The 26,401-nt window shown below is 53.2% G+C and overlaps 1 protein-coding gene across 5 annotated transcripts in view; it reads left to right on the top strand.

Annotated features, from left to right (window-relative positions):
- The window catches only part of KDM4B (lysine demethylase 4B), a 171,793-nt gene extending 147,858 nt beyond the window's left edge, over positions 1–23,935 (top strand). For 3 of the 5 annotated variants that reach the window (XM_066275118.1, XM_066275091.1, XM_066275100.1), the window contains 11 exons: positions 5,331–5,773; positions 6,012–6,132; positions 8,335–8,513; positions 11,336–11,555; positions 13,091–13,167; positions 13,489–13,544; positions 13,799–13,907; positions 18,863–19,291; positions 19,693–19,812; positions 20,424–20,516; positions 21,770–23,935. In XM_066275118.1, the coding sequence (XP_066131215.1) occupies positions 5,331–5,773; positions 6,012–6,132; positions 8,335–8,513; positions 11,336–11,555; positions 13,091–13,167; positions 13,489–13,544; positions 13,799–13,907; positions 18,863–19,291; positions 19,693–19,812; positions 20,424–20,516; positions 21,770–21,946 (2,024 nt within the window). In that variant the 3' untranslated portion in view covers positions 21,947–23,935. The remainder of the gene's footprint in view (positions 1–5,330; positions 5,774–6,011; positions 6,133–8,334; positions 8,514–11,335; positions 11,556–13,090; positions 13,168–13,488; positions 13,545–13,798; positions 13,908–18,862; positions 19,292–19,692; positions 19,813–20,423; positions 20,517–21,769) is intronic. The other 2 variants (XM_066275126.1, XM_066275110.1) reach the window with 1 other exon arrangement.
- Positions 23,936–26,401: the final 2,466 nt, after the last annotated feature.

The following is a 26,401-nucleotide window of genomic DNA, read 5'->3' as shown; positions in this document are numbered from 1 at the left end:
AAAGAAAGTGATCCCTTTGGGGCTCTGGACATGGTTGCCACCACTGGAGAACCCTTACCAAGGTTAGGAGCATCCTGGGAGCCATCTCTTGAGCCCTTGGTGGGAAGACAACTCAGAACATTTCAAGTAAGTGTTCACAGGGGTGGCAGCAAACACATGTCAGGGAGTGAGTGGAAGATTTTAAAGTGGTTTCTAGATTTCCTTTAATACCAGCTTAATGCCCCTAAAAGCTATAAGTGCTAAGGATAATGTCAGGTGTGAGCAATAGTTCTGTGTTTGCAAAGTGAGACCATTGACTGTTGCTCACACTCTAACAGCATCCAGATGCTGGGGTGGAGGGCAGGCAGGAGGAAGCCCCCTGGGAATGGGAGGGGCCCTGGGCTGACTGAAGGGTCTCTAGGCCTGGGAGGCTGCTTCCCCGCTGGCTGCCAGTGTCCCCATTCTGCACCCACTGCTGTGTGGTCTGGGAAGAGCTGCTGCTCTGGGGTGGACCATCAGCCTCCCTCTGCTCTCTACTCACCATGCCTGACCCTGATGCTGGCAGAAGGCAGGAAGGCAGCATGTCAATCTTAGTTTGCTGGAACACCAGGTACACCAGGAACTCCTTCCTCCTGTCTGGCCATGGCCATCTTATGGGTCTCTTGCCCCACCTCTGGCTGGGCATGGCCACTGTCCTTTCTCAAAGCTTGAGAGATGGGGGCAGCAGGAGCAGTGCCAGGACCCAGGACGGGGTTCCACCTCAGTGCCATACTGTTCCCAGGTAGTTCATGCAGCCAGCAGGGTCCCACCCAAGACCTCCCAGGGCCTCGAGGAAATGGGGGAGCACCCAGGAGTGTGTGCAGTAAGCACTATGGGTAGTTCTTGGTCATAAGCACCCAGTTTCAGGAGTGGCCTGACAGCTCGTAATTGGCTTTAGGACAGGATGGAAGAGGCTGCTGTACCTAGAGGGGTACAGATGGGCTGGGCCTTTATGAGGGGACTGTGAGTTTCACTCAGAGATACATCCTGCCGTAGAGGACAGACATCCGGCACAGTCTAGCCAGGCCTCATGTACCATCAGGATGTGCTCTGCCTTGGGTTCTGCATTGTAAGAATGGCAGGTTGGCAGGCGTGGCCTGGACCATGGGAACCAAGACCCACTCGCCCAAGTTGGGCGGGAGTGGAGGAGTGGGGGGGGTAGTGTTCCTAAACCAGGTAGCAGCCGTGAGGCCACTGCCCTCCTTTTGTGGGCAATGTACAGCAGAGTTTGAGCTTGGGATCCCAGGTCTACCCACTGCTCTCAGTGTGCTGCCTGGTAAACTTTGGTGCCGTAGAGAAGATATGGGGACTGCAAGATATGTAGGCCAACAAAATCCAATGGTGGAGGTGATCTTTGCTGTGACATCCTCTCCACTCCTAAAAATAGTACTAAAAGGACCTTAGCTTGTCTGTTGTGGTAGGGGTCCCTGCACCCTGTCCAACTGTCCCGAACCCCTGGAGGTAGGAGGGACTGGCTGGGAACCTAAGCCTTTTTTTTTTCTTTGACCCTAAGCCCTTTTTTATTTTTTTTATTTTTTATTTATTTTTGTGTGTGTGTGTGAGAGAGAGAGAGTTAGAGGGACAGATAGAGACAGACAGTAAGGGAGAAAGATAAGAAGCATCAATTCTTCATTGCGGTTCCTTAGTTATTCATTGATTGCTTTCTCATATGTGCCTTGACTGGGGGGCTACAGCAGACCGAGCGACCTCTTGCTCAAGCCAGCAACCTTGGGTTCAAGCTGGTGAGACTTGCTCAAACCAGATGAGCCCACACTGAAGCCTGCAACCTTGGGGTTTTGAACCTGGGTCCTCCACATCCCAGTCCGACGTTCTATCCATTGCGGCCACCACCTGGTCAGACTAAATTTTATTTTTATTTAAGTGAGAGGAGGGGAGATAGAGAGACAGACTCCTTCATGCACCCTGACTGGGATCCACCAATGCTCTGCCTATCTGGGACTCATGCTCACAATTGAGCTATTTTTAATGCCTGAGGTGGTGGAGGCTCCACAGAGCCATCCTCAGCACTTGGGGCCAATGTGCTCAACTGAGTTGAGCCATGGCTGTGGGAGGAGAAGAGAGAGAGAAGAAGGGGAGGAAGGAGAAGTAGATGGTTGCTTCTCCTGTGTGCCCTGACCAGGAATCAAACCCAAGACTTTTTTTTTTTTTTTTTTTAGTTTTGTTTGTTTTCTCTCTCTCTCTCTTCTTTTTTTTTTTTGTATTTTTCTGAAGCTGGAAACGGGGAGAGACAAACAGACTCCCGCATGCGCCCGACCGGGATCCACCCGGCACGCCCACCAGGGGGCGATGCTCTGCCCCTCCGGGGTGTCGCTCTGTTGTGACCAGAGACGCTAGCGCCTGGGGCAGAGGCCAAGGTGCCACCCCCAGCGCCCGGGCCATCCTTGCTCCAATGGAGCCTCGCTGCGGGAGGGGAAGAGAGAGACAGAGAGGAAGGAGAGGGGGAGGGGTGGAGAAGCAGATGGGCGCTTCTCCTGTGTGCCCTGGCCGGGAATCGAACCCGGGACTTCTGCACACCAGGCCGACGCTCCACCACTGAGCCAACCTGCCAGGGCTGCCAAGACTTTTAACATGTGAGGCTGGTGCTCTACCACTGAGCCAACCTGCCAAGGCCAACCCTAAGCTCCCTTTTCAAGGCTGCCTCAGGTCCCAGCAGGTAGGGGGCTGGCTGAGGTCTGATAGTGTGGTCCCTGACTGAGAGCTGCCAGTGTATGTGTGGTGAGGGAGAGGTCCCATGGTGAGGACAGAGCCCTAAGCCCTCAAGTGTCCTTCCTGGCCTTGGGCCTGTCCCTTAAAGGGTCCTCTGGGTGTTTGTACCCTTTGGCTTCCCAGAGCCTGGGAGACATGAGGAAAAGGCCAGAACTTGCCTCTTTTTGACAGCAGAGTCTCCAATGTGGAGAGTGAATTGGACCCACTGTCCTCAGAATAACAGACACAGTGAGATTTCTATTCGATAGATTGCACTGTGAGGAAGGAAGGAATATTGAATTTCCTTAGAGAACAAAGTATTTATCTGAAAGTGGCTTTTACACAAATAGGACAGCAGCTCTGGGGTCAGCCTCTGTGCTGGTTCTATAAATTAGCCCCAACACTGCCCTGGACACTGATCTCCTTGGGCCCCCAGTCACCTCCTGGGGCCATGCTGCTGTTCCCAGGCATTACTGAGTAATGCTTCACATTTCTCACCTCCATGACTCTCCCCCTCATGTCTCTGGATGGGGAAGGGCCCGTTCCTTGTGAGGAGCCATCCAACTTCCACTTCTGGAAGGGAAGGAGCATCTATTATTTGCTTTCCTTGGCCAGATAATTTGACCAGACTCATGAGGGGCTGGTGGGAGGGGGACCTGGGGAGTGGTTACTGCTCCCCTAGGTGGGGCAAAGGCAAAGAAAGAATCCTTGGTGCTTCCAGAAACCTCAGGACCAGAGGGCAGGGCCAGCATGGAAGTGAGCATTCCTGTCGCCTTCTGGCTGATGGAGCTTCTCTTGAAAAATACAGGTTACGCTTACCAGGGACGCCATGGGCTATCCCAGCAAAGCAGCATAGGGCTGCAGCTGCAGGTGGGGATGGAATGAGCAGGGAGGGGAGAGCAGGTAGGGGAGGGGACAAGGATTGGGGGACCTCCACACAGGTTCCCGAGGCCTGGCTCAAAGCCTCTAAAGCGCCCTCACTGGGGATGAATGGGTGTTCTGGGCTAGGTGTCAGCTGGCAGGGAGTTTCCTTGCTTGATCCCTTCTTAGGGTCAATGCAGATCAGGGGTTAAATGACAAATCCTCACCCAAGGTCATCAGCACTTGTTCCATCATCTTTGGCTAAGGAACAGGACATATGGATGGGTTTTATAGCAAGAGGTAAAAACGTGGATGCCGTGTTGCAAACCAGAGCTCGTTATGCTCCCTGTTGTCACCAGTTTCTTTTGGAGAGGGGCGAATCCTTAATCCTTGCCCCCTGTTTGTCCTTATTTTCCCAGCCTGAGACTATCAAACACAGGTACCACTGGGCCTCACAAGTCTCGTCAGCGGCACAACTACTCATCCCAGTTTGTCCACAAACCCCTTGGTCCTAGGCAAACAGGATAGTTGGTCCCCTGGTTTCCAGCCATTGTCCCTCTTTATGTGATATCCTGAACCCCTGGGAACCTGGGGCACACGGATGAACTATGTGCCCATTTTCCAGGCAGGCCAGGCCAGGTCTGAGGGCTCCTGGGTCTTGGCCCTCGTGGGCTGCTACCAGTCCTGTCATCCTTGAGAGCAGAATCCCTTATGTTGTGTGTCCCTCACCCTGAGCACAGCAGCAGGTTTCACAGAGGTCATTGTTGGCAGAGTCCCCTGGGGCTGCCATGACACTGACCACATACATTTATTTGCTGACAGTTCTGTAGGTCAGAAGCCTTACATCAGCCTCACGTGACTAAAGTGAGGAGTGGTCAGGGTTGGGTCCTTTCTGAGGCTCCTGGGGAGAATCATTTCCAGCCTCTTCCAGTTTCTAGAGGCACCTCATCCTAGCTTACGGCAACTTCTTCCGTTGTCAGCATCTCTCTGACCTTTCTTCCATAATCATGGCTCCTTCTGCTTTTAAGGACCATCTCCATTAACTCAGACCTATCTGCAAAGTCACGTTGCCATGTTAGATTCCACACACAGAGGTCCCATAGCTAGGACATGGACTTCTCTGGGGGGCCACAGTTCTACCAACCACATACCCACCCTGGCCACCAATTAAAATGCCACTGAAGACATGCCTCGCCTGCCTCCCACCCTGCCCTGTCACCTGTCAGGAAATCCCCCCTAGCACTGGCCCTTGGGGGCAAAAGGGTATTCAAGGCCCTCCAGGCCCATCAGCCTCTTATGTTCCACTCAAGTGACTACTCATTTATGGTTGTTTGTATCTTTGCTTTTTAAAAATTCTACAAGTAGTGTGTTTTCACTGTAGAAATATACAAAACTCAAGACATCTGAAAGGAAAACAAATCTTGCCTCTTCTCTCTGACCCCTTGGAAAAGACACATCTCTTTCCTCCACCTCAAACTAATTCTGGAAGGTGCTTTGAGCATCTGCAGAGCCCAGAGGGTAAGGGTAGGGGTAGGGCCTCCCCAAGGCTCAGGTGTGACTGGTTGGTTTCCTGCCACCTGGCAGCATGACTTGAAAGTGGTTTGAACTTGCCAGAGCCTATATTCTTTTGGGGAATCCAGAGGGGTTTTCTCCTACCCCCAGCCAGCTCCTGCTTGGGCCAGGGACTTGCAGGAGGATGCATGGCTGCTGGTCTCAGATTGGACTGGTCTTTCCTCTCCTCACAGAGGACAGGAGAGGCAAGCTGCGGCCAGCCAAGACCAAGAGCGACCGGAAGAAGAAGAGCCCCTTGCACCCTCACCATCCACTCCTGCCCCAGCTGCCACCACCCCTGCCTGCCCAGTTCCCCACCGAGGAGGTGCTAACACCCCCACTAGAGCCCCCGGTGCTGACCCCTGGCCCTGAAGCCATAGAGGAGAACACCCTGCCACCACCCCTTAATGTTGTACCCCCTGAGACACCTGGCGAGGAGCTGGAGCTGAAGCCACGCCCCATCATCCCCATGTTGTATGTGGTGCCGTGGGCTAATCCAGCCACGTGTGACAAGGGCCGAGTGTCCTGCCAGCAGGCCTCTGAGTACTTTGCCCAGAAGAGCCCCACCTGGAAGGAGCAGGTGGCCCCTATGGAGCTGACAGGGCCTGAGGAGGAGAGCAGTACTGGTGAAGTGCAGGTAGGATGCTCTTGAGGGTCCCTGGGGTTGGGAATCCTACCTGTCCTTGTGCACTGACCACATGTCCCTGCTCATGAAGCAGCCTGTGGCTTGTCACAGGCCTGCAGCATATGTGTGGTTTAGAAACCACAGTGGCTTCCGCTCCCTCTTTCTCACCCCCTACTGAGTTCCCGCCCAGCTGAACTCTGCTCCTATCTCCAAGGTGTCACTCAAAGATATCTCCTGTCCTGTGTTTCAGGCGCCATCAACGTTTTCCAAGTTGAAGATGGAGATCAAGAAGAGCAGGCGCCACCCTTTGGGCAAGCCACCGACCCGGTCCCCTCTGTCAGTGGTCAAGCAGGAGGTGTCCAGTGATGAGGGTGAGCAAGGAGGCCCTCCCACTGCCTGCTCCGGCCTCAGACTGTATAACTCTTCCTCTCTCACCTGGCATCTCCCGTAGGCCTCCCTCTGCCATCTGCCCCTCTGGTCACCCCACTGCCACTGGCTTAAGTCAGGCCCTCAACCTCGGTCACCAGCCTGCCCAGCCCTCAAACCCAGCCCCATACACATAGTCCCCCTACTCAGACCCAGCCACCCCCATGCTCAGCCTGCAGGGCTCCCCACAAAACTGTCCCACAGCTCTGTTCCCATTGTGGGGTGCTTATTTGTGCTGGGCCCAGGACTTGAATGTCCAATGTGGCCCCTAAGGGATAGGCTGCAGCCTGCGCAGGATCCATCCTTAGCCTACCACCCAGAGCCCAGGACCATGAGTGCCATTTACCTTCCTGTGACTTGGTTTCCCCATCTGTAAAATAGAGGCTGCTGGCCCTCTCAGGGATCTTTCCAGGAAGGTACATGGAGCTGAGGTGAGGTCATTACTATTGTGGATGTCATTTTGCCTTTGACCCTGAGGGCACACCCACTCTCTGCTGTAACCTCTACTCCTTCCTTTAAGCAGACACAATTTAAATGCCACCCCACCACCAGCCCTGCTGCAGCTTCCATGGATCCTGCATTTGTGTCCCAGCCTGGTCCATAACATGTGTCAGGATCTTATCTCATCCTCTCAGGGCTCCAGGGTCTGCTTGGATGGCGGGCATAGATAGAATAGGACTTCCAGAACATCCACAGAGCAAGGCAAATGGGCGAATGAGTGGAAGGAAGCACCCAGCCCAGTGCGCCACTGGTATCCTAGTGTCCTGGTGGCCCATGTGAGCAAGGAGCAAAAGTGTGGCCACACCCACGAGGTAGAGGTTTGAGAAATGAGAGCTGCTTGGGGCCTGAGAACTTGCTCATTTCCAAGTTCATTTGCAGCAAATGTCCTGGCTTTGCAGTCCACATGCCCATCATAGGAAACAGCACTGTACTGCCTTGAGGTTCAGGGAGGCAGTCCCTCTTTGTTTGTCTAGAGCAGGCGTCCCCAAACTACGGCCTGCGGGCCGCATGCAGCCCCCTGAGGCCATTTATCCAGCCCCCTACCGCACTTCCGGAAGGGTCACCTCTTTCATTGGTGGTCAGTGAGAGGAGCACTGTATGTGGCGGCTCTCCAACGGTCTGAGGGACAGTGAACTGGCCCTCTGTGTAAAAAGTTTGGGGACCCCTGGCAGAGGAAACCTTTGCATCAGCCCTACCCAGGCAGGTCGGCCTATGACTGGCCATGGGCTGGTGACACAGGGTTGGAGAGTTGCCAGTTGCAGCATAAGTGACTCTTTTTCCTGCTGCTGGGCCCTGCTGTGGGCCTCAGAGAGGTTGGAACAATGACTGGGCTGTAGGAGCTAGAGAGGCAGATGCTAGGAGATGAGAAACTTGTATTTAACACTCCAGAGTCAGAGCTGCTATCTTGTGGGCAGAAAGTTTTTCATCTTCCGCTTTAGCCTTCTGCTTAAGATGTATGTGGAATTCGAAAACTGTCTGGATAGCTTCTTTTATTCTGAATCTAATTTAGAGCCAGAGTGGGGAGGGTTCTAGCAGCTCCATGTATCAGGCTGAGCTCCCAGGAGTGAAAGGGATCTCGAGGGAGATGAAATGTACCCTGCATTCCACCGGATGGCCTCAGCCTTACAGTCAGGAGGGCTGTGTGTCAGCCATGCTGGCCTAGCTGCTGTGATGGTTGGGGCCTCAGGATGGAGCACCAGCTTCTCTGAACAGGCTCCCAGGGGAGGAGGTGCTCAGGAAACTCAGCCAATGGGACATTGGGGGATGGGGCTGGTAATGGAGTCCGCCAGGCATTGACAGGCGAGGCAGAAGAGATGCCCATTAGTAGCCCCATCTACCTTAGTAGGGCTTTCCAGAGATGCCACCCCATCTCTGACTCCTAGCCACACTTCTCTCTTGGCGCCTTTTAGCTCAAGAGTCTACATCGGACTTGCCAAGGTCTGACCTGGGCCGTCTCCAAGACAGGATCAGTCGCCCCACCTCCCAAGCCTGGGTGGCTTGGTGGCCTCTGCAGAGAGGTTCAGGGGCTGTGTACGTGGGAATCCATCAGCATGAATGCTTGCAGCAATGAAACGCCCGCCCTTCAAGGCAGGGATGGATCTTCCGCTGCAGTTTAACCTTTTCTCCTTCCCTACCCCTTACTCTAGAAGCCTTCCCTTTTTCCGGGGAGGAAGACATGAGTGACCCTGAGGCCTTGAGGTCTCTGCTGTCCCTGCAGTGGAAGAACAAGGCAGCCAACTTCCAGGCTGAGAGGAAGTTCAATGCAGTGGCAGCCCTGACCGAGCCCTACTGCGCCATCTGCACCCTCTTCTACCCATACAGCCAGGTGAGTGCATGGCTTCACAGGGCCCGGGCCGTGTCTGTCTGACCCCTAGGTGCCAGTGTTTGCTCTGCCTGAAAGGAACTCTGGGGTGGGTGATGGAGGAGAAGAACCCAATTGTTATAGGAGGCACAATGGGATCAGCTAAGAGCCTGGAGGATGTGAATAGTACAGGCAGTGGTGGGGCAGTCACAGGACAAAACACAGAAACCTTTGACAGTTCAGAGTGTGCTGGAGCCTGCTTTGTGAGGGCTATAGGGAGATGGCCTAGTTTCTGAATTTCATATGAAGGTGATTGTCCATGGGCATAAAAGTGGGGCATCTGCCCTGCCTGGTTGGCTCAGTGGATAGAGCGTCATCGGCCCAGCATATGGACATCCCAGGTTCGATCCCCAGTCAGAGCACACATGAGAAACAACTTTCTGCTTCTCTTCCCCTTCCTCTCCCCTTCTCTCTTTCTTTTCCTCCCACAGCCAGTGTCTTGATTAGTTGAAGTGTTGGCCCCAGCACTGAGGATAGCTTGGTTGGTCTAAGCACATCAGCCTCAGGCACTAAAAGTTGCTTGGCCCCAGATAGGGGTCGCCAGGTGGGGGCACATGCAGGAGTCTATCTTGCTATCTCCCCTCCTCTCACTTAAAAAATAAATAAAAATTTAAAAATGGGACATCAGACGGAGGGTTGGGGGACAGCATAGAGGTATCATGACCACTGTCCTCAGAAAGTTTCTCAGCATGGCCTGGGGTCTGTACAGTTGGGGGCCTGGAGTGGGTGGGTGGTGACCAGTTGAGTCCCATAGGAGGTGGGCTGGGGCCAAGGGCAAAGACCCCACCACAGCTCAGCTGTGACACAAATACTCTGGAGACCTATCCACTAAGCCAGGCACACAGCACCCTGCACACCTTCCAGACCGGATCTCCCTTTATCCCATATTTACCAAGTTGGGAACCTGTTATCTCTCAGCACTGTCCTGTGCCATCGCCCTGCCCAGTTTCCCTCTTAACCTCTTATATCATCTCCTTGTCCAGCTTGCCTGCCTTCCAGCCTTTTGTCCCCCTACAGGCCCCTTGTCCTTCCTGTTGGAGCCTCACCATGGCCAGAACAGCATTTTGGAGGCTACTCCCTGGCTAGAGACTGTACCAGGCTCACCACTGCCTTCGGCTTGGCCATGCCCCCATGGCCTTTCTCAGCTGTGACATCAGCCCGTACCATCCTCCACCCCACACAGCAGCAGTGTGCTCTGTGATGTCCCGCAGTGTCTCCCACTCACCCACCCAACTGCCTGCCTTGCCAGATTTTTGTTCATTCTTTGAGTTCCTCTACCAGGAAGCCTTTCCAGACCTGTTGTCCCCAGGCTGGCTCTAGGATGCCCTACCCTGAGCTACCCTGCCCTCCTATACCTGCCTCTGTGTTTAGTGACCCATGGATTGTGAATCCCTAGAGGATAGAGCCAGGTCTCACTTGCTTTCTTGGGTCCCCTGCCCCTAGCCTGGTGCCCGGTACTTTTTGTACATTAGCTGAGCTGCCCTGAGGTCTGTGCTGTGTGCCCAGGGCAGTGTGCTCATCTCCAGAGCTGTCTGGACCTACAATCTGTAAGCAGATTCAACGTCTGGAGGAGGAAACAAGTAATATCCAGATGTCCTCTCCAGGCACATCCCTTCTCAGTGCTGCTGGAGAGGCTGCCAGGAGCCAGAGTGCTGGGACCTCCAGCTTCAGATGTGAAATCTTCTTAATTCCAGTTGTGAAGAATCATGACTAACTTTAATCAGCCTGCAGTACCAGTGGGTTTTGTGGGCCAACCACTTCCAAAACCTAGAGCCCTCAGACTCGGGGATCAGGGCTTACTGGCCCTCACTGTGAGCAGGACTGTGGCTGGACATTCTGTCTGGAAACGACTAGTGGGGGCAGTTTAGATGGGTAGGGGAGACTGTTGTGAGGCTCTGATTTTAAAGCAGGTCTCCTAATCTGAGATGCCACTGTCCCGCCGACACCTGGCATGTCAGGCTGAAATTTTCCCAGTAGAGCTCTTTCCTCTTGTGTCAGGAGCAGGGGCAGATCCTCCTGTCATGCTTTGGAAGACTCTGGGGAAGCTCTTTTGGGAGCTACACTGCTCTGTGACAGGCCTGGATATGCTGGATCCTGGTGCCATGGGCAGGGTGATTTCACACATTCTCTTCATATGATGAGATCTGGAGAACTCATCAAGGACTGGGGTACAACCATCATGGGGTACATATTGGAGGTGGGGAAACACCCACATTGGTATGCAGATAGCACAGCATCAGGTGATGATCAGAGGCACAAAGACAGACAGTAGGTGGTGGGCTGGGGATGCTGGTCCCATGGGCAGGACAGGGTCTGGAACAGAAATCTGAGTGCTCCAGGCAAAGTAGTGTATGCAGAGGGGCAGGGGGGTGCCTGGCATTTGAAATGTTGGAGGACAAACAAGGCCCCATGGCTAGAGCAAGCAAGGGGCACGGGAGGCAAGACAGTGAGGGCAGCAGGGTGGTGTCAGTGCTACATCTGGATGTGACCCTAGTAGAGGGTTTTCAGTGGGGACAGGACAGGATCTGACTGTTTGGGGAAGCAGGGTTGAGGGCTGGGAGTGTGGGGCCGGTGCACTGGGGAGGCCCTTCAGGGGCAGCTGCAGATGTCCTGGTAGGAGGCCCCAGTACAGCAACTGGGAAGGTGGGAGACAGGTAGGGCTGTTTTGATATAATAGCCACATGTGGGGTAGACCAAGGGAGGTGGCAGGAATGGCCCTGAGGCCTGGTTTAATGGTGATAGGTGGCCCCTCACTGGTCTTTCCACTGAAGGTACCCTGCTTCTAGTCCCTACAGATAGAGAAGGAGGCCTCACAGGCCTCCCTTGGGGAGGGCCCTTCCGTACCGCCTTCCAAATGCGGCCAGAAGACGCGGCCACTGATTCCTGAGATGTGCTTCACCTCCAGCGCCGAGAACACAGAGCCACTCCCTGCCAACTCCTACATTGGTGATGACGGGACCAGCCTGCTGATCGCCTGTGCCAAGTGCTGTCTGCAGGTCCATGCCAGTGAGTGGGGTCCTGGACAACAGGCAGGCTGGGCTGAATAAGGACTGTGGGGGCTACAGTATGCAACCCCTTCTCATCTTCCTAGGACAGTTGCACTCACATCTGTGGAGCAGGGAGCTTCTTCCCCCTGGGCTGCTGTTTCTGGGATGTAACAGGACTTTTCATCTTGGGATGGGGTCTTTGCCTTTAGGAACAGACTTCCTGCCCTCTCCCCTCGCCAACATGGGCCTGCCTGGTCAGCCTCCTTCTAGATAGTTTTACTGAACCCTGCCCTCCAGGTCTGGGAGGCAACAGGAAGGGATTAGATACTTTTCAAGTAAGCGGTTGGGTCTGATTTACCTCTGCCGTCAGTGACCACCTTCTCCCAGACCCTGAAGCCCAGACCATAGCCTGAGTAGGTAGGAGAATGGTCTTCTGTCCCCTTCTTGGGCATGAGGGCAGGAAGTGAGAGAATGAGCTCCCAGGAAGAAAGTTGCCTTCTGGAGCCATTTAATTTCATGTGCCCCCACCCTACAGAGGAAGGCAGCCATATGTCTCTGTCCCTTGTCTGTCACCACAGAGGCTACCTGTGGCTCATTTTGCCTCCTGACTGGGAACCTTTTAGCTCAGCCTTGCTGGGACTGGTGTGAGATGCGCTTGAGAGCAGGCTACTAGGGGACCACTCTAGAGGGGCCTGTGGCTGGGTTCGCAGGGTGAGAAGCATGTTGCTCACTAACTTTGGTGGCAGAAGGCTTAGTTAGCACACATGTGGTCCTTGAGACCTGGCACTGGAGGGAGGTGGAGCTCCCACTTCCTCCAGGAGCCAGGCCCCAGGCCCTAGGCCCTGACCTTGGCTGAATTCCAAACTCCAGTGTGGGCTCTCAGGGATTGTGCTGTCCTTTGGGGTCTCTGTGGGGACATAGCCGCCTCTCTGTTGCCCTGTTCTCCATGTGTTTTTACCGGGAACCCCTTTGCGCCTAGCTGCTGTCCACTGCAGCTAGCGGAGCCCATTTGGTGGTTGACAGGCCCCTGATGGCTGAGGGCTCCAGCAGTGCTATTGGGCAGTGACGGGTAGGGTAGAGCCCCTTGTTCTGGGGCATGACCCACCATTTGCCTTCCTCTTCTCTGCCCTCTCCCAATTTCTGAACCATGACCATGTTCCAAAGCAAACCTTTCCTTGGTGATTCAGAGCATCTGACTCGTGGTTTCAGAAGTAGCTATTCGGCCTGAACCCTGGGATGACCTGCTCAGCCTTGCCAATCTGAATTCCAGTGTACACAAGGCTAACTTTGCATAACATACAACTTCTTGGTCACTTTTCCAGGGTTTCAACTTAGCAGAACTTGGGAGGGAAGAAGTAAGGGGGCCCTGCTCCCCTTCCCAGCATGTTTCTATGCCTTTCTCCTGCTTTGTGTGCATGGCTTGGACTGAGGTAGAGAGGATGGTGAGAACAGTTACCCTCAGTGTCCAAGCTGGATTTAGAAGGCCCTGTTAGCTTTATGTGCGGCTGCAGTAACAGATGCATCCCGACTCAGCTGTCCTCTGCTGTCTTCCAGGTTGCTATGGCATTCGTCCGGAGCTGGTCAATGAAGGCTGGACGTGTTCCCGGTGCACGGCCCACGCCTGGACTGCGGTAACTCACCCTGCAGCTGGGGTGGTGCTCTGTGAGCCGTCCAGCCCTGTAGGGGAGCCAGGCCTGGGCCCTGGGCTGGCTTGGTCCGTCAGTGACCCTTGGCTGGTGCTTCACTTCCCTGGGTCTTGGTTTCTTCACCTTGGCAGTGAGGGGGTGGGGCCCAATGTACTTCTATCCCTTCCCTTTGGTGACTGCTAGTTTGAAATGTAAGGACCAAGGCAGGGGACAACCCGAGGGCTGTTCCAGGACTCAGAACAGCAGAACAGATTGGGGGCAGTCCTCTCCTGCACCCTTCACCATGGGCTTGTCTGGTCTCTACAGGAGTGCTGTTTGTGCAACCTCCGGGGAGGAGCTTTGCAGATGACAACAGATAGGAGGTGGGTAGAAGGGGCGTCACTCCTCCTGGGTGTGTGTTCTGAGGGATGTCAGCTCCTCTTCAGGGCCTTAAGTTGGGCTGGGGGACCAGGAGGAGCAAACAATCACTCAGACTATCCCTTAAGGTCCTGTAAGCTCCGAGTGGCCAGCAGCAGCATCGTGGACAGGGCCAGTGCCCATAGAGTGAGATGACATGGGGAGGGAGGGGGAAGGGAGCAGCCATGACCTCTAACCCTACCCTTTCCCCCCTCCCCAGGTGGATCCATGTGATCTGCGCCATTGCAGTCCCCGAAGTTCGGTTTCTGAACGTGATGGAGCGCCACCCTGTGGACATTAGCGCCATCCCTGAGCAGCGGTGGAAGCTGGTAGGACCCCTAGATCTTGTCCTGTGGGGGGAAGGAAGCACCAGGAAGCCAGATATTATCAATTTCAGTTTGGCCAAACCTATTACTTCTTTTTTTTTTTTTTTTTTTTTTCATTTTTCTGAAGCTGGAAACAGGGAGAGACAGTCAGACAGACTCTTGCATGCGCCCGACCGGGATCCACCCGGCACGCCCACCATGGGGCGACGCTCTGCCCACCAGGGGGCGATGCTCTGCCCATCCTGGGCGTCGCCATGTTGTGACCAGAGCCACTCTAGCGCCTGGGGCAGAGGCCACAGAACCATCCCCAGCGCCCGGGCCATCTCTGCTCCAATGGAGCCTTGGCTGCGGGAGGGGAAGAGAGAGACAGAGAGGAAAGCGCGGCGGAGGGGTGGAGAAGCAAATGGGCGCTTCTCCTGTGTGCCCTGGCCGGGAATCGAACCCGGGTCCTCCACACGCTAGGCCAACGAAAACCTATTCTTGAATAGTCCCAAAGGTACAAGGTACAAAAGTTAGAAGGTGCAGAGGTGCCCAGAGAAAAGCAAGTCTCCCCTCTCAGGCACAGCAGTCTCTTGGCTCCCGGGTCTCTGTGTAGAGATGTCTGTTATACACACTGCGGGCGCATGCCGCTCCCCCCTCCCCCCCCTTTCATAAGTAGAAGCCTCACATACTCTGTCTTGTACTTTCCTTGCTACCTAACTGGCTGCTCTTTCTTCAAAAAATTGCGATAAAAACACTTAGCATGAGATCTTCCTTCTGGACAGAATTTTCTTTTTCCTTCTGAACAAAATTTTAAGCGCATAATACAATATTGTTAACTGTAGGCACGAAGTTGTGTGCAGGATCTCTGGAATGTGTGTAGCACATGTAATTGAAACCAAATTCCTGTTGACCAGCAGCTCCCCGCCCCTGGTTCCCCACCTCTAGCCTCTACTTCTCTGGGTCTGACTGTTGTATGGACCTCATATCAGTGTAATCCTGCATTTGTCCTTCTGTGTCTGGTTTCTCTCACTGAGCGTAATGCCTTCAAGGTCCATCCATGTTGTCACAGATGCAGGATTTCTTTTTTTCTTGTGGCTGAATGATACTCCATTGTATGAATGGACCACATTTCTTTATTCATCCATTCATCAGTGGATACTTAGATTGTTTCTGAGTCTTGGCTATTGTGAAGAATTCTGTAATGAACCTGGAGGTGTATATAGGTTGGGATAAAAGTAAGTTTATAGCTGTGAGTACACAAAACAGATTTATTATTTATATGTTATTTATATATTATTGTTTACTAATTTTTGTATTATTTGCTGTATGAAAAACTATAAACTCCACCCTGTATATTTCTTCAGTACCCTGTTTTCATTTCCTTTGCTTATATACCCACAGTAGAATTACTGGGATAAATGTCAGCTCTTTTTAAAAATTTTTGAGGACCCTCGCCTGACCAGGTGGTTGCGCAGTGGATAGAGCATAGGACTGGGATGCGGAGGAACCAGGTTCGAGACCCCCAAGGTCGCCAGTTTGAGCACGGGCTCATCTGGTTTGAGCAAAAGCTCACCAGTACCCAAGGTCACTGGCTTGAGCAAGGGGTTACTCGGTCTGCGCGCGGTTAAGGCACATATGAGAAAGCAATCAGTGAACAACTAGGGTGTTGCAACGAAAAACTAATGATTGATGCTTCTCATCTCTCTCTGTTCCTGTCTATGTGTCCCTGTCTATCCCTCTCTCTGACTCTCACTCTGTCTCTGTACAAAAAAAAAATTTTTTTTGAGGACCCTCCACACTCTTTTCTATAGTGGCTACACCATTGTACATCCCCACAATCAGTGAGCAAGGGTTCCCTTTTCTCCACACCCTTGCCCACGCTTACCTCTTGTCATCTTGATGATAACCTGAGAGGATACCTCATGGTGGTTTTGATTCGCATTTCCCTGATGATCAGTGGTGCTGAGTACCTTTTCCTGCCCTTACTGGCCACCTGTATGTCTTCTTTAGGGAAATGTCTGTTTAGGTCCTTTACTCACTTTTAAATCAAGTCGTGTGTTTGCCGTTGAGTTTTGGAGTTCATAACTGGCCTCTCGTGGTTCACGTTGAGCTTCCCCCTCTAAGGAGTGTATGGCCATTCTCGGCCAGGGCACTCTTACTGATAATGGTCACCCTGGTGAGCACTTGGGGTAGCAGGCAGTATGGGCAGAGCGTGACTATTATTAGCATGCTCTGGTTTCCATTCCTAGCTTGGCCGCCAACACACTGTGTGGCCCCAGACAGACTCCTTGACCTTTCTGCACCTCAGCCTTCCCATCTGTCATGATCTTCTGCATGGTGCACATTGGCCCTCACAGTAAATCATTGATTATGCTATTTGAGCATTAGCACCTGCTATCAGGTCTGTCATTGCTGTGAGTTTGTGGCAACCATGCTGGGGATGTGTCCCCTCACAGGGATAGGAGGGTGGCAGCTCCGATGGGAATGTGTTGCGTGGCACCAGGGGCTAGGCCCTTGGCTAGGGCACCTGAAGCATCCATGGCTGCTTTTCCTGCCCAGTTTATTTCCCAGTTGCGTGAGACAGTCCCAGGATATTGATGCTCCTCTAGGCCTACGGAGGGCAGAAGGCAAAGAACTTGGGCTGTGGGCAGTGGACCTAGTGGAGGGTTCTGTGGGAAAGAATAGGGATACCCACCTCAAGCCCACAGGTGCTGAGCCACCAGGCAGGGCTGAGTGGGTACTGGCAGGAGCCTGTGGGGAACCGGGGACCTTAGTCATGGAATGCTGGGCACAGATGGCAATCAAGAAGAGGCTGGTGGTCTGCAGGTGATTACAGGCATAAAAACTTCATCATTCAGGTAGAGTGATGGTGCAGCACACGGCCTGTGATTCATCCTCCCCCCAGACACTTTATGGAGCATCTGACATTTCCAGCTTGCAGCCTCTTCATTACCAGCACTTGTAACGATGAATTAAAAATCCTTTTACATGAGGCTTGCTTGTGCTGCTTAATGGAGCCATGCAAGGAAGCAAGTAGTTAACTCCTGCTTGCCCAGCCATCTGCCCACCTTCCTGGGGCCACATACAGGCCACATGATTAGGGACAGTCACTCTTGGTCATTGTCCATTAATCTATCCTCAGAACTCCCTGGCTGCTGGCTGTGGTGCCTGGGGGGTTCAGGTGAGTAGGGGCTGGCCTTGTCTGTCCAGTGGCCTGAGCCATGCTCTTATCCCCCCACCAGCTGGGATGGGTCTTGGAAAAACCCAGACACCAGACACATACTGTGCTCCTGACACATATAGCACGGTGGGGGCCTGGCCCATGTTCTTTATGACGCAGAAACTCAGAATAACAAGCTGCCATCCACTGGGGCAGGGGTTGGAGGTGGTAATTATGCTTCAGATCAGGCCAGGCTGTTGAGTTTCTCTTAGGCCTTGGGTGGGCAGTTGATATGTGCAGATCTTGAACCCCGCTGGCATCCCAGAGGGACAGATCCTCCTGGGACCTCAAGAGAGCTGTGCTCACCTCTGCAGAGGCCCAGGACTCGAGGGTTAATGCCACATGGAGCATGTTGTGTGTCAGTGCCCATTCCATAGGCCAGCGGGAGAATTAGATATTGACAGTTTAATAATGAGATCTTATTGCCATCGATCGGTTCAGCATCTCCTGCAGCACCCTGGGCTGCTGTGCTTATCTGGCTTTTGAACATGGTTACAGAGCGATAAAGGTCGCTTATTAAATGCTCTGAGTGACGGGCCCCGGCAAGTCTGGCAACTGCTGAACTGGAGTGTGAGGGTAGCCCTGGATGCTGACACCATAGGAGCAGGTTGCTCCAAGCAGGACACATTGCTGCCACAGGACCCCCAGGAAGGTGATAGGCCTCACTCAGACTCTCCTCTTTATGAAGGAAGCTACTCTGCAGTGCATTTTATTCAAAATTAACATAAAATTCACTTTTTTTTTTTTTTTGTATTTTTCTGAAGCTGGAAACGGGGAGAGACAGTCAGACAGACTCCTGCATGCGCCCGACCGGGATCCACCCGGCACGCCCACCAGGGGGCGACGCTCTGCCCACCAGGGGGCAATGCTCTGCCCCTTCCGGGGCATTGCCATGTTGTGACCAGAGCCACTCTAGCACCTGGGGCAGAGGCCAAGGAGCCATCCCTAGCGCCCGGGCCATCTTTGCTCCAATGGAGCCTCGGCTGCGGGAGGGGAAGAGAGAGACAGAGAGGAAGGAGAGGGGGAGGGGTGGAGAAGCAAATGGGCGCTTCTCCTGTGTGCCCTGGCCGGGAATCGAACCCGGGACTTTTGCACGCCAGGCCGACGCTCTACCACTGAGCCAATCGGCCAGGGCCAAAATTCACTATTTTAAAGTGAGCAGCAATTCAGTAGCTTTTAGTATAGAGTCATATGACCATCATCTCATTGAATTCCAGAACATTCTATCACCCCAAAAAGAAACCCATCCCATTAGCAGTCACCCCATCCCCTGGCAACCCACTTCCTGTCTCTGGATGTGTCTGTTCTGAACATGTCACATAAATGGAATCACACACTCTGGGACCTTGTGTGTCTGGCTTCTCTCACTGAGCATGTGTTTTCAAGGTTTATCTACATTGTAGTGAGTGTCAGAGCCACTCTTTTTTTTTTTTGGCTGAATTATATTCCAGTGTGGAGCTCTTTGGTACCCGTGCCAGGCAGCTCTTCACAGGCCAACATAGAATTCTGGAAGTGCTCCGGGGTTTGGAGTGGGCACCATAGGCTGGGTTGGTTTGGGGGTCTTTCTGCCATCCAGCTAAGCAGATGCCCTGGGCTTTTCCCAGGGTACCTCCAACCAAGGCTGGGCTGCCAGGGCCTCTGCCTTACAGGCCTGGATCTTGGGGGTCATTCCCAGGAGATAATCCTGAGGGCTTATGGAGGGACTTCCAGCGCCAAGTGCTGATGTGAGCCCCATTTCCTCTCCATGTCACCTCAGAAATGCGTGTACTGCCGGAAGCGGATGAAGAAGGTATCTGGGGCCTGTATTCAGTGCTCCTACGAGCACTGCTCCACCTCCTTCCACGTGACCTGCGCCCACGCTGCCGGGGTCCTCATGGAGCCAGATGACTGGCCCTATGTCGTCTCTATCACCTGCTTCAAGCACAAGTCGGGGGGCCACACCGTGAGTGCTCAACTCTCTCCCCTCTCCCATTGCTCATGCACCCAAGTGCTGACATGGCCCTCTTCCTTCTGCCCGCAGGTCCAGTTCCTGAGGGCTGTGTCCTTAGGCCAGGTGGTCATCACTAAAAACCGTAACGGGCTTTACTACCGGTGCCGTGTTATTGGTACCACCACACAGACCTTCTATGAAGTGAACTTTGATGACGGGTCCTACAGTGACAACCTATACCCAGAGAGCATCACCGTGAGCTGTGGGCGGGCACAGGGTGGGCAGGGGCTGTGTTAGGAAGCCAGGAGGTGGTTAAATCCCTCATAGAGGTCACCTTTTATCCCAATGGACAGGTCCAGGCCATAGGCCCCCGTAAGGAACAGAGCAGAAATTGTCAGTCTAGATGAACCTGCAGCAAGGGCGGCCCTCCAGGTTGGACAGCTGCAACCACTCCCTACCCACTACTGCCTGCCCAGCCCCCAATCTGTGTGTTTATATAGCTTGAGTATTCAGGCAAAGAATGCCACTGGCTTCCTTGCTGTAGTTAAAGCACAGACAGCATAGCATGGGGAGGGTCAAAACCCAACGGAGCCCACAGGTGCCAGTGCCTAGGGGCCCACTGTCTCACCTCCCACCACATTCTTGCCTCCTAACAGAGTAGAGACTGTGCCCGGCTGGGACCCCCACCCGAGGGGGAGTTTGTTGAACTCCGGTGGACTGATGGCAACATCTACAAGGCCAAGTTCATTTCCTCTGTGACCAGTCATATCTATCAGGTGAGCAGGGTCCTGTCTTCTAGGTGTATGTAGTATGTAGGGTGGGGGCACAGGCTTGAGTGGGACCCTCACATGCCCTGTTGGAACTGGTCAACCTTTGTCTACTCAACCTAGATAGTCAGGGCTTATTATATTTTTAAGCTGGAAGGAGCCTCAAATTGTCTAATGTTTTCCCCTTTACAGATATATCCTCAATTTTGTGTGTGTGATGAGACACAGATAAGATAAACTGTTTTAACCATTGTAAAGCACACAGTCCAGAGCCCCTGATTTTTTTTTTTTAATGAAGATGGTTGTGAGTTTCTTCCCATGATTGCAGAAGGGAAATTATTTATAGTGTGGAATCTTAGAAGAGAAATCACACATGTCCCAGCAACCCAGATAATTGCTGTGAATTCTTTGCTATTTTGCTTTCTCTTGTGTTGTCTGTATCCTTCATCACTTTTAATCACTTAATGATTGGGGACATGAGGGCCAGTAGGGACGCCACTGGACCAGCACCCTCCTTGGCAGTTGAGCAGCAGTGGCCCTGGGGGGGGTTAACCTGGGCAAAGACCTAGGAAGTCAGCCGTGGCACCGAGGCACCAAGCCTGAGAACTGCCCCTTTGCAGGTGGAGTTTGAGGACGGGTCCCAGCTGACAGTAAAGCGCGGTGACATCTTCACTCTGGATGAGGAGCTGCCCAAGAGGGTCCGGTCACGGCTGGTAAGTGGCTGCACAAGGTGGGCAAGGGGCGAGCTGCCCTCAGAACCCGTAGTAGTCATCCAGCATGTGGCCTTGACTTTGCTGCCTTGGCCTTTGCTTCCACTGGGGGGTAACTGGGCAGCTCCCAGGTAGTGAACATGTTCTGCAGCATGTGGGGGCAAGTTGGAGGGCCTTCCCAGTGACAGCCCAGAGAGGGAGATGAGCCGGCACCAGCCGGCCTGCCAGGTGCACTGTGACGTGTCCCACGCTTGAAGCACCTGCCGCCTGCACACACAATCTGAGCTCCCAGGTTGGCGGTGCAAAGTGAAACGCTTTTCCAAAGCTCAGCCCTTTTCAAAGGAACAATGAGTCCCAGAGGCAGGAAGCGACTAGCCTTTTCTCCTGCCCTGTCACTATTCTCTTTCTTTTGTGTTTAATCCAAAGATCAGGTTTTGAGGAGCAGGCAGCTGCGGCTATGGGGGTGAATGAGATCAAAGTGAGATCTGGTGGGGGTGCACAGCTGACCTCAGACACCAGGTTCCTTTGGGGAGGGGACAGGAGCTGCCAAACAGATGAGTAGCTGTGCCTCGCTCTGGACAGCACAGCTGTTCCTCATGGCCGCTGTGGGACAGAACAGATCTGCCGCCACTTCTGGGGCCAGTGACTGCAGGTCTAGGGCCTCTCCATGGCCCGCCTGTGGGAGGCTCCCACCCAGGATTAGAGGTTTACACAGAGACAAGAGCACTGGGAAACCATCCCCAGTGACTTATTGTCCCTCTTGGAAAGCCATTCGTGAGGGACAGTGGCCTTTGGCCCCTAGCAGGGCAGGCATTTAGTCTAGCCAGGCGCTCAAGTGGAGCACTGTAGACTGGGTGGCTTAAGCCACAGACAGTGTTTCTTAACAGTCCTGGAAACGGGAAGTCCAAGCCACGGGAAGATCTAGTATCTGGTGAGAACCACTTCCTGGTTCACAGACAGCGCCCTTCCTGTGTTCTCACATGGCAAAGAGATAGAGATAGATGATAGATAGATAGATAGATAGATAGATAGACAGACAGACAGACAGACAGAACTCTCTGGGATCCTTTTTATAAGGGTACTAATCCCACTCATAAGGGTCTCACCTTTATGACCTAATGCCCTCCCGAAGGCCCCACCTCCTAATACCATCACATTGGTGGGTAGAGCTTCAGCATAGGAATTTGTGGGGATACAGACCTTCAGTCCAAGACACCCGTTCTGTACTAATTCCTGTGCCCTCTGGTCCCCCACAGTCAGTCAGCACTGGGGCGCCACAGGAGAGCATCTTCTCAGGAGAGGAGGTGAAGGCAGCCAAGCGCCCACGGGTGGGCACTCCACGTGCTGCCGAGGACTCGGGACGGAACCCAGACTACCTGGCCTTCATGGAGAGCCTCCTGCAGGCGCAGTGCCGGCCCAGAGCCCCCTTCTAAGACAGCCAGCCACCGCCCAGCCACCCCTGGGCCCAGCAAAGCAGGCGGCAGCGGGCCCTGGCATTTGCTTGCTGTGAATTCCTGTCCTTGCCTCCCTGCACCGAGAGGCTACCTCCATGCTCTGTGGGGACAGGAGCAAGCAGGACCCTGGCAGCAGTCCCAGACTCAGGGAGTGGGGCCACTCCAGCTCTGGGGGGCCAGCTGGGGCTCGTGCCATCTCCACTACTCAGATTTGTAAACCATGTAAGCTCTTCTTCTCGAAAAGGTGCTACTGCATTGCCTGCCTCCTGAGCAGCCTTTGAGATTGTGACTTCTGTACATAAATCACCTTTGTGAGGTTCTTTCTATAAATACCTATTGTTTAAAAAAACACAAGAAAAAAAGGAAAACAAAGAAGAGGAAAAAAAAATCCCTAAAGTTGTTTTCTAGATTTGTGGCTTTAAAAACAAAAAACAAAATGTTCTTTTTATAAGAACCAAGATATGCTGGGGGAGACAAAAAGCATCTCATTTTTTTGTTTGTTGTTTTAAAATCTTACTCGAGCAGGCAGGGAAGTACGGTGAAGTCTGGAAGGGGGTGAGGGGCAGGTAGGACACCCAGTGACAGGTGGCAGGAATTTGTCACTCTGCTCTCTCCCTGACTTCATAAAGGTCTGAGCAGCTGGCACCACATCCTTGGTACCCGCCAGTGCCTACAGTGCTGGTCCCTCTCTGTACCAGGCAGGAGGAAGATAGGAGGAGGCTAGAGTACCTTTTGGTGGCCAAGTGCTGGCCACAGGTGTCCAGGAGCCTCCCTCCTGTCTGCGAGCCTCTTTGAAAAATAAACACTTTCTTCTGGTTTATTCCATCTTTTGCTTCTTCCCCTGTGAGAACCATTCCATAGCTGAGGCCTGCAGTATGCACGGGCTCTCTGCAGACTGTGTCCCTGGTGCTGCCCAGGCCTCCCTCAGCCTGTTCGGGGGAAGGAGCCCCACAAACATGGGTGACCTGCAGCCGGAGCAGGTGAGAGCCTGGCTTCCTGGGGAGGGAGGACACAGCCAAGTCAGGCTGTCCAGGTGGCCTAGGTCCAGCTGTTTCTGTGCTCAGTGAGGCCTGTGTCCTCAGGCTCCCAGGTGCCCTTGCTTTGGCTGTGGCCCTATGTGTGTATGGGGGGCTGGGGAGGGCTTCCTGGGACCCTGAGGGGCTGGCTGCATCCTATGTGCTGTGTGTGACCCATGTGTCTGGGAGAGAGCCAGTGAGAGAAGGCATGGCTGCTTTCAGCGGAAAGGAAATCTGCCTAAGAGTTGTGGGTAAAATTTAGGAGAGGAAAAAAACATGTTTTTTGCATGAGCTTGGGAAGGATACTGCTAGCTCAGCCGCCTGCTTTCTCACCTCTGCTGTCCCTGTTCTCCCTACAGAAAGACTGAGAGTATCATTAGCGTGTATAATTTTTTTTTAATTCAAAAGAAAGTGTTGTAATGATTACCAGGCCAGAGAGAACTATTTAAGGAAAATGGAAAATATGTAAATGAGCCAAGAACCTTTCATTTCTTTGGTGGGGGGAGGAGGGCAGGTGCCTAAGTGGGCAGGGCAGGGGGGACTGAAGGGAGTCAACCGAAATGTTGGGGTCTCCCTCTGCATGCAGCAGCCCCGCCTGGTGGCACCATCACTGTATTCATATGTAGTTTGAAAATGCTATTTATATTGTAAAGAGAATAAAAAGAAGTAGGCAGACAACCCTGAGGTCTGAGGGGTAGCTAACCCCGTGGCAGGGTCTCTGGGTCACTCCCTTGTTTTGGGTCTGGGACTTGGACAAACAGGCCGCCCCATAGCAAAGGGGAAACACACATTTCCCCACAAAAGCTATATCTGTGTCTATGTGCAAAAACAAAAAAACCCACCCACCCTGATTTTTTTCCGACCTGAGATTAAGGATGCGCTGTATTTTTGCCTAATTTCCCTGCCTCTAGGTTCATAATGAATTAAAGGCTCATAAGCACTGCGATTACAGGTCCATGTTGTTGGCGTGTCTTCATTTCTGAGAGGTGCGTGGGAGGCAGGATGACACTTTCCCTCAGGGGCACAGACTTGGGGCCTCCGCAGGTTGTAGTGCTGGGCAGCAGGTGGCCTGGCCCCTCAGCGGGTCCCAGCCCCCAGGGTAGAGGAGGGTTCCTTCCCAAGCTGGAAATCCACAGCTTGTACCTACATAGACTCCTCGCCAGAGGCTTTCTGGTCTCCATCTCAGGCAGGTGGGTGGCAGAAGTAGTTGTAGCAGTGGGTCCCCTCTGCAAGACAGTCAAAGCAGGACCCTCTGTCTTTGACCCCTCTCTTGTCTAGAAAAAACAGCCATCCTCTCCTGCCTTCTCAACCTCTGCCCAGTTTCTGTGACATCTGAGTGGTAGGCGTCTCTTGGATGTGTTAGACAGTGTGGTCTCCTGGCCCTGGGATAAGTCTGGGTCCTGGAATTCATGAATATGTCAGTGATCTAACAAGTACTGGGAAACAGCACCAGTGCAGCAGGTCTGATTCCTGCCCTGGAGCCAACACCAGTGAGAAAGGCAGACAACAAAATATATAGGATGTCAGCTGTGATATAAAGAACAAAGGAAACATGGTGGGAAGCACTGTTACCAGTGTCATATTTTACACAGGAGTCCTGAAGGAGATGAGAGAGTGAGCCATGGTGACAGCCTGTGCAAAGGTCCTGGGGCAGAACTGTGCCTGACATGGAGGAGCAGTCAGTTGGCCTGCATGGCTGGAGCAGAGTGAGGCCAGGAAGTGAGGGCCAGGTGATGAAGGCAAATCAGCAGGGTCTTGTGGGTCTCAGGGAGGACTTGTTCTATTACCCCAAGGGAGGTGGGAGCCCTGGAGGGCTGTGGACTGAGGAGGGATGGGACCTGGCTCAGGTGCTCACAGGCACCCTCTGGCTGCTGCAGGAAGGACAGACTGGGGAGCAAGGGTGGGAGCTGGGGATCAGGGCGGAGGGGACAGCCCTGAGTACCTAGAAAGATGGCATTTCCATGAGCTGGGATGGGACAGTCTGGGGTTGGGAAGAGATCAGCAGCTCGACTGAACACAATTCCCCATGACAAGATATTCAGGTCCGGGGCCCAAGGGAGGGCCTTCGAGAGATGTCAGCTCACAGATGATATATTTACTAGACTGGTGAGAAGGGGACTTGGGACTGGACCCCAGGGTGTTATTGCCAGATGGTGAAAAGAAGCAGCCAGTAACATGTGACAACCCTCTCTGAGCCTCGGTTTTTCCTCTACAGAACAAGTGTCCTTGCAGGGCAATTGGGTGCTCAGCACAGATGTAAGTTTTCATCCAGCTATAGCCACCCTCACCCCACTTCTCAGACCTTCCTTTTCAGAAAGAAGCTGGCTTCAACACACCAGGACTGTACCCCCGTTTGCTCCAGGAGTCCTCTGCATCACTGATAAGATAGGCTAGTGTCCTCTGAGCTTCCCAGAGCTTAGTGAACATGTTCAGGCTTCAGGCCCAGGGTGGGGGCCTCAGCAAACCCAGGTAGTCCCGGCACAGCTGCAGATGACCTGCCTATTACCATCATTCCCTGAAACATCGTACAACAGGGATTTGGGACAAGCCCTCGTGATCTGCAGCCAGGGCCAAGATACTGGGCTGGATCCCCAAGTGTGCAGCCATGTGGAGCCAATGGGGTCTATTTTACCCTGGACACTGGGCCCTGGGCCCAGCACTAGAGTTTGATTTGTTTATTCAGGCAGTAAATATTCACTGCATAACTGCCCTGTGCCAGGTCCTGGGGAAATGGTTGAACAGAAGGGAGACACAGTCATTGCTTTTGTGGAGTTTAGAGTTCAGGAAAGCTGGCAGATGGGAACATCAGGGACCATAAATACATTTCTGACATGTGCCCTGAAAGACAAGAACAGGGATAGAGTCCTGTCAGATAGGATATCAGGAAGACGTCTCAAGAGGTGACATTTAAATGGACCCAACCCCTCAAGGGATGGCATACGAGAAAGACTGGGGCCTACGACACATTGTGTCTAGTACCCCCATCTTCCTAGGATGAGGCCCAGCAACCTGAAGCCCTTGGGCTGAATCCAGCCTTCCATTTGTTTATATAAATAAAGTTTTGTTAACACAGCCATGCCCATTCATTTAGCATCATCTATGGCGGCTTTTGCTCTACAACAGCAGAGCTTAGCAGTAGCATCTGAAATCACTTGGCCCTAAAAGGCAGGTATATTTAGCATCTGGACCTTTACAGAAAAAAAAAAATAGTCCTCATCCCAGACGTAGAGTAAGTGGGAGGTGGTAACCTCCATACCTATCCTACCCTCTGACAAAATCATTCTCCCATGGGAGCAGCCCTCAGTGCCCAGACCCACCTTGTCTCTCAAAGCTCCCAATTAGGCCTGCTAGGCCCTAGCACACTTACCACCACCACCACCACCACTTCCTGTCAAGAAGCATGGCAGAAAGAGAGAGA

This window comes from Saccopteryx bilineata, chromosome 1, assembly GCF_036850765.1.
Source record: "Saccopteryx bilineata isolate mSacBil1 chromosome 1, mSacBil1_pri_phased_curated, whole genome shotgun sequence".
Classification (NCBI taxonomy): domain Eukaryota; kingdom Metazoa; phylum Chordata; class Mammalia; order Chiroptera; family Emballonuridae; genus Saccopteryx; species Saccopteryx bilineata.
This window is presented reverse-complemented; position numbering and strand designations above follow the sequence as displayed.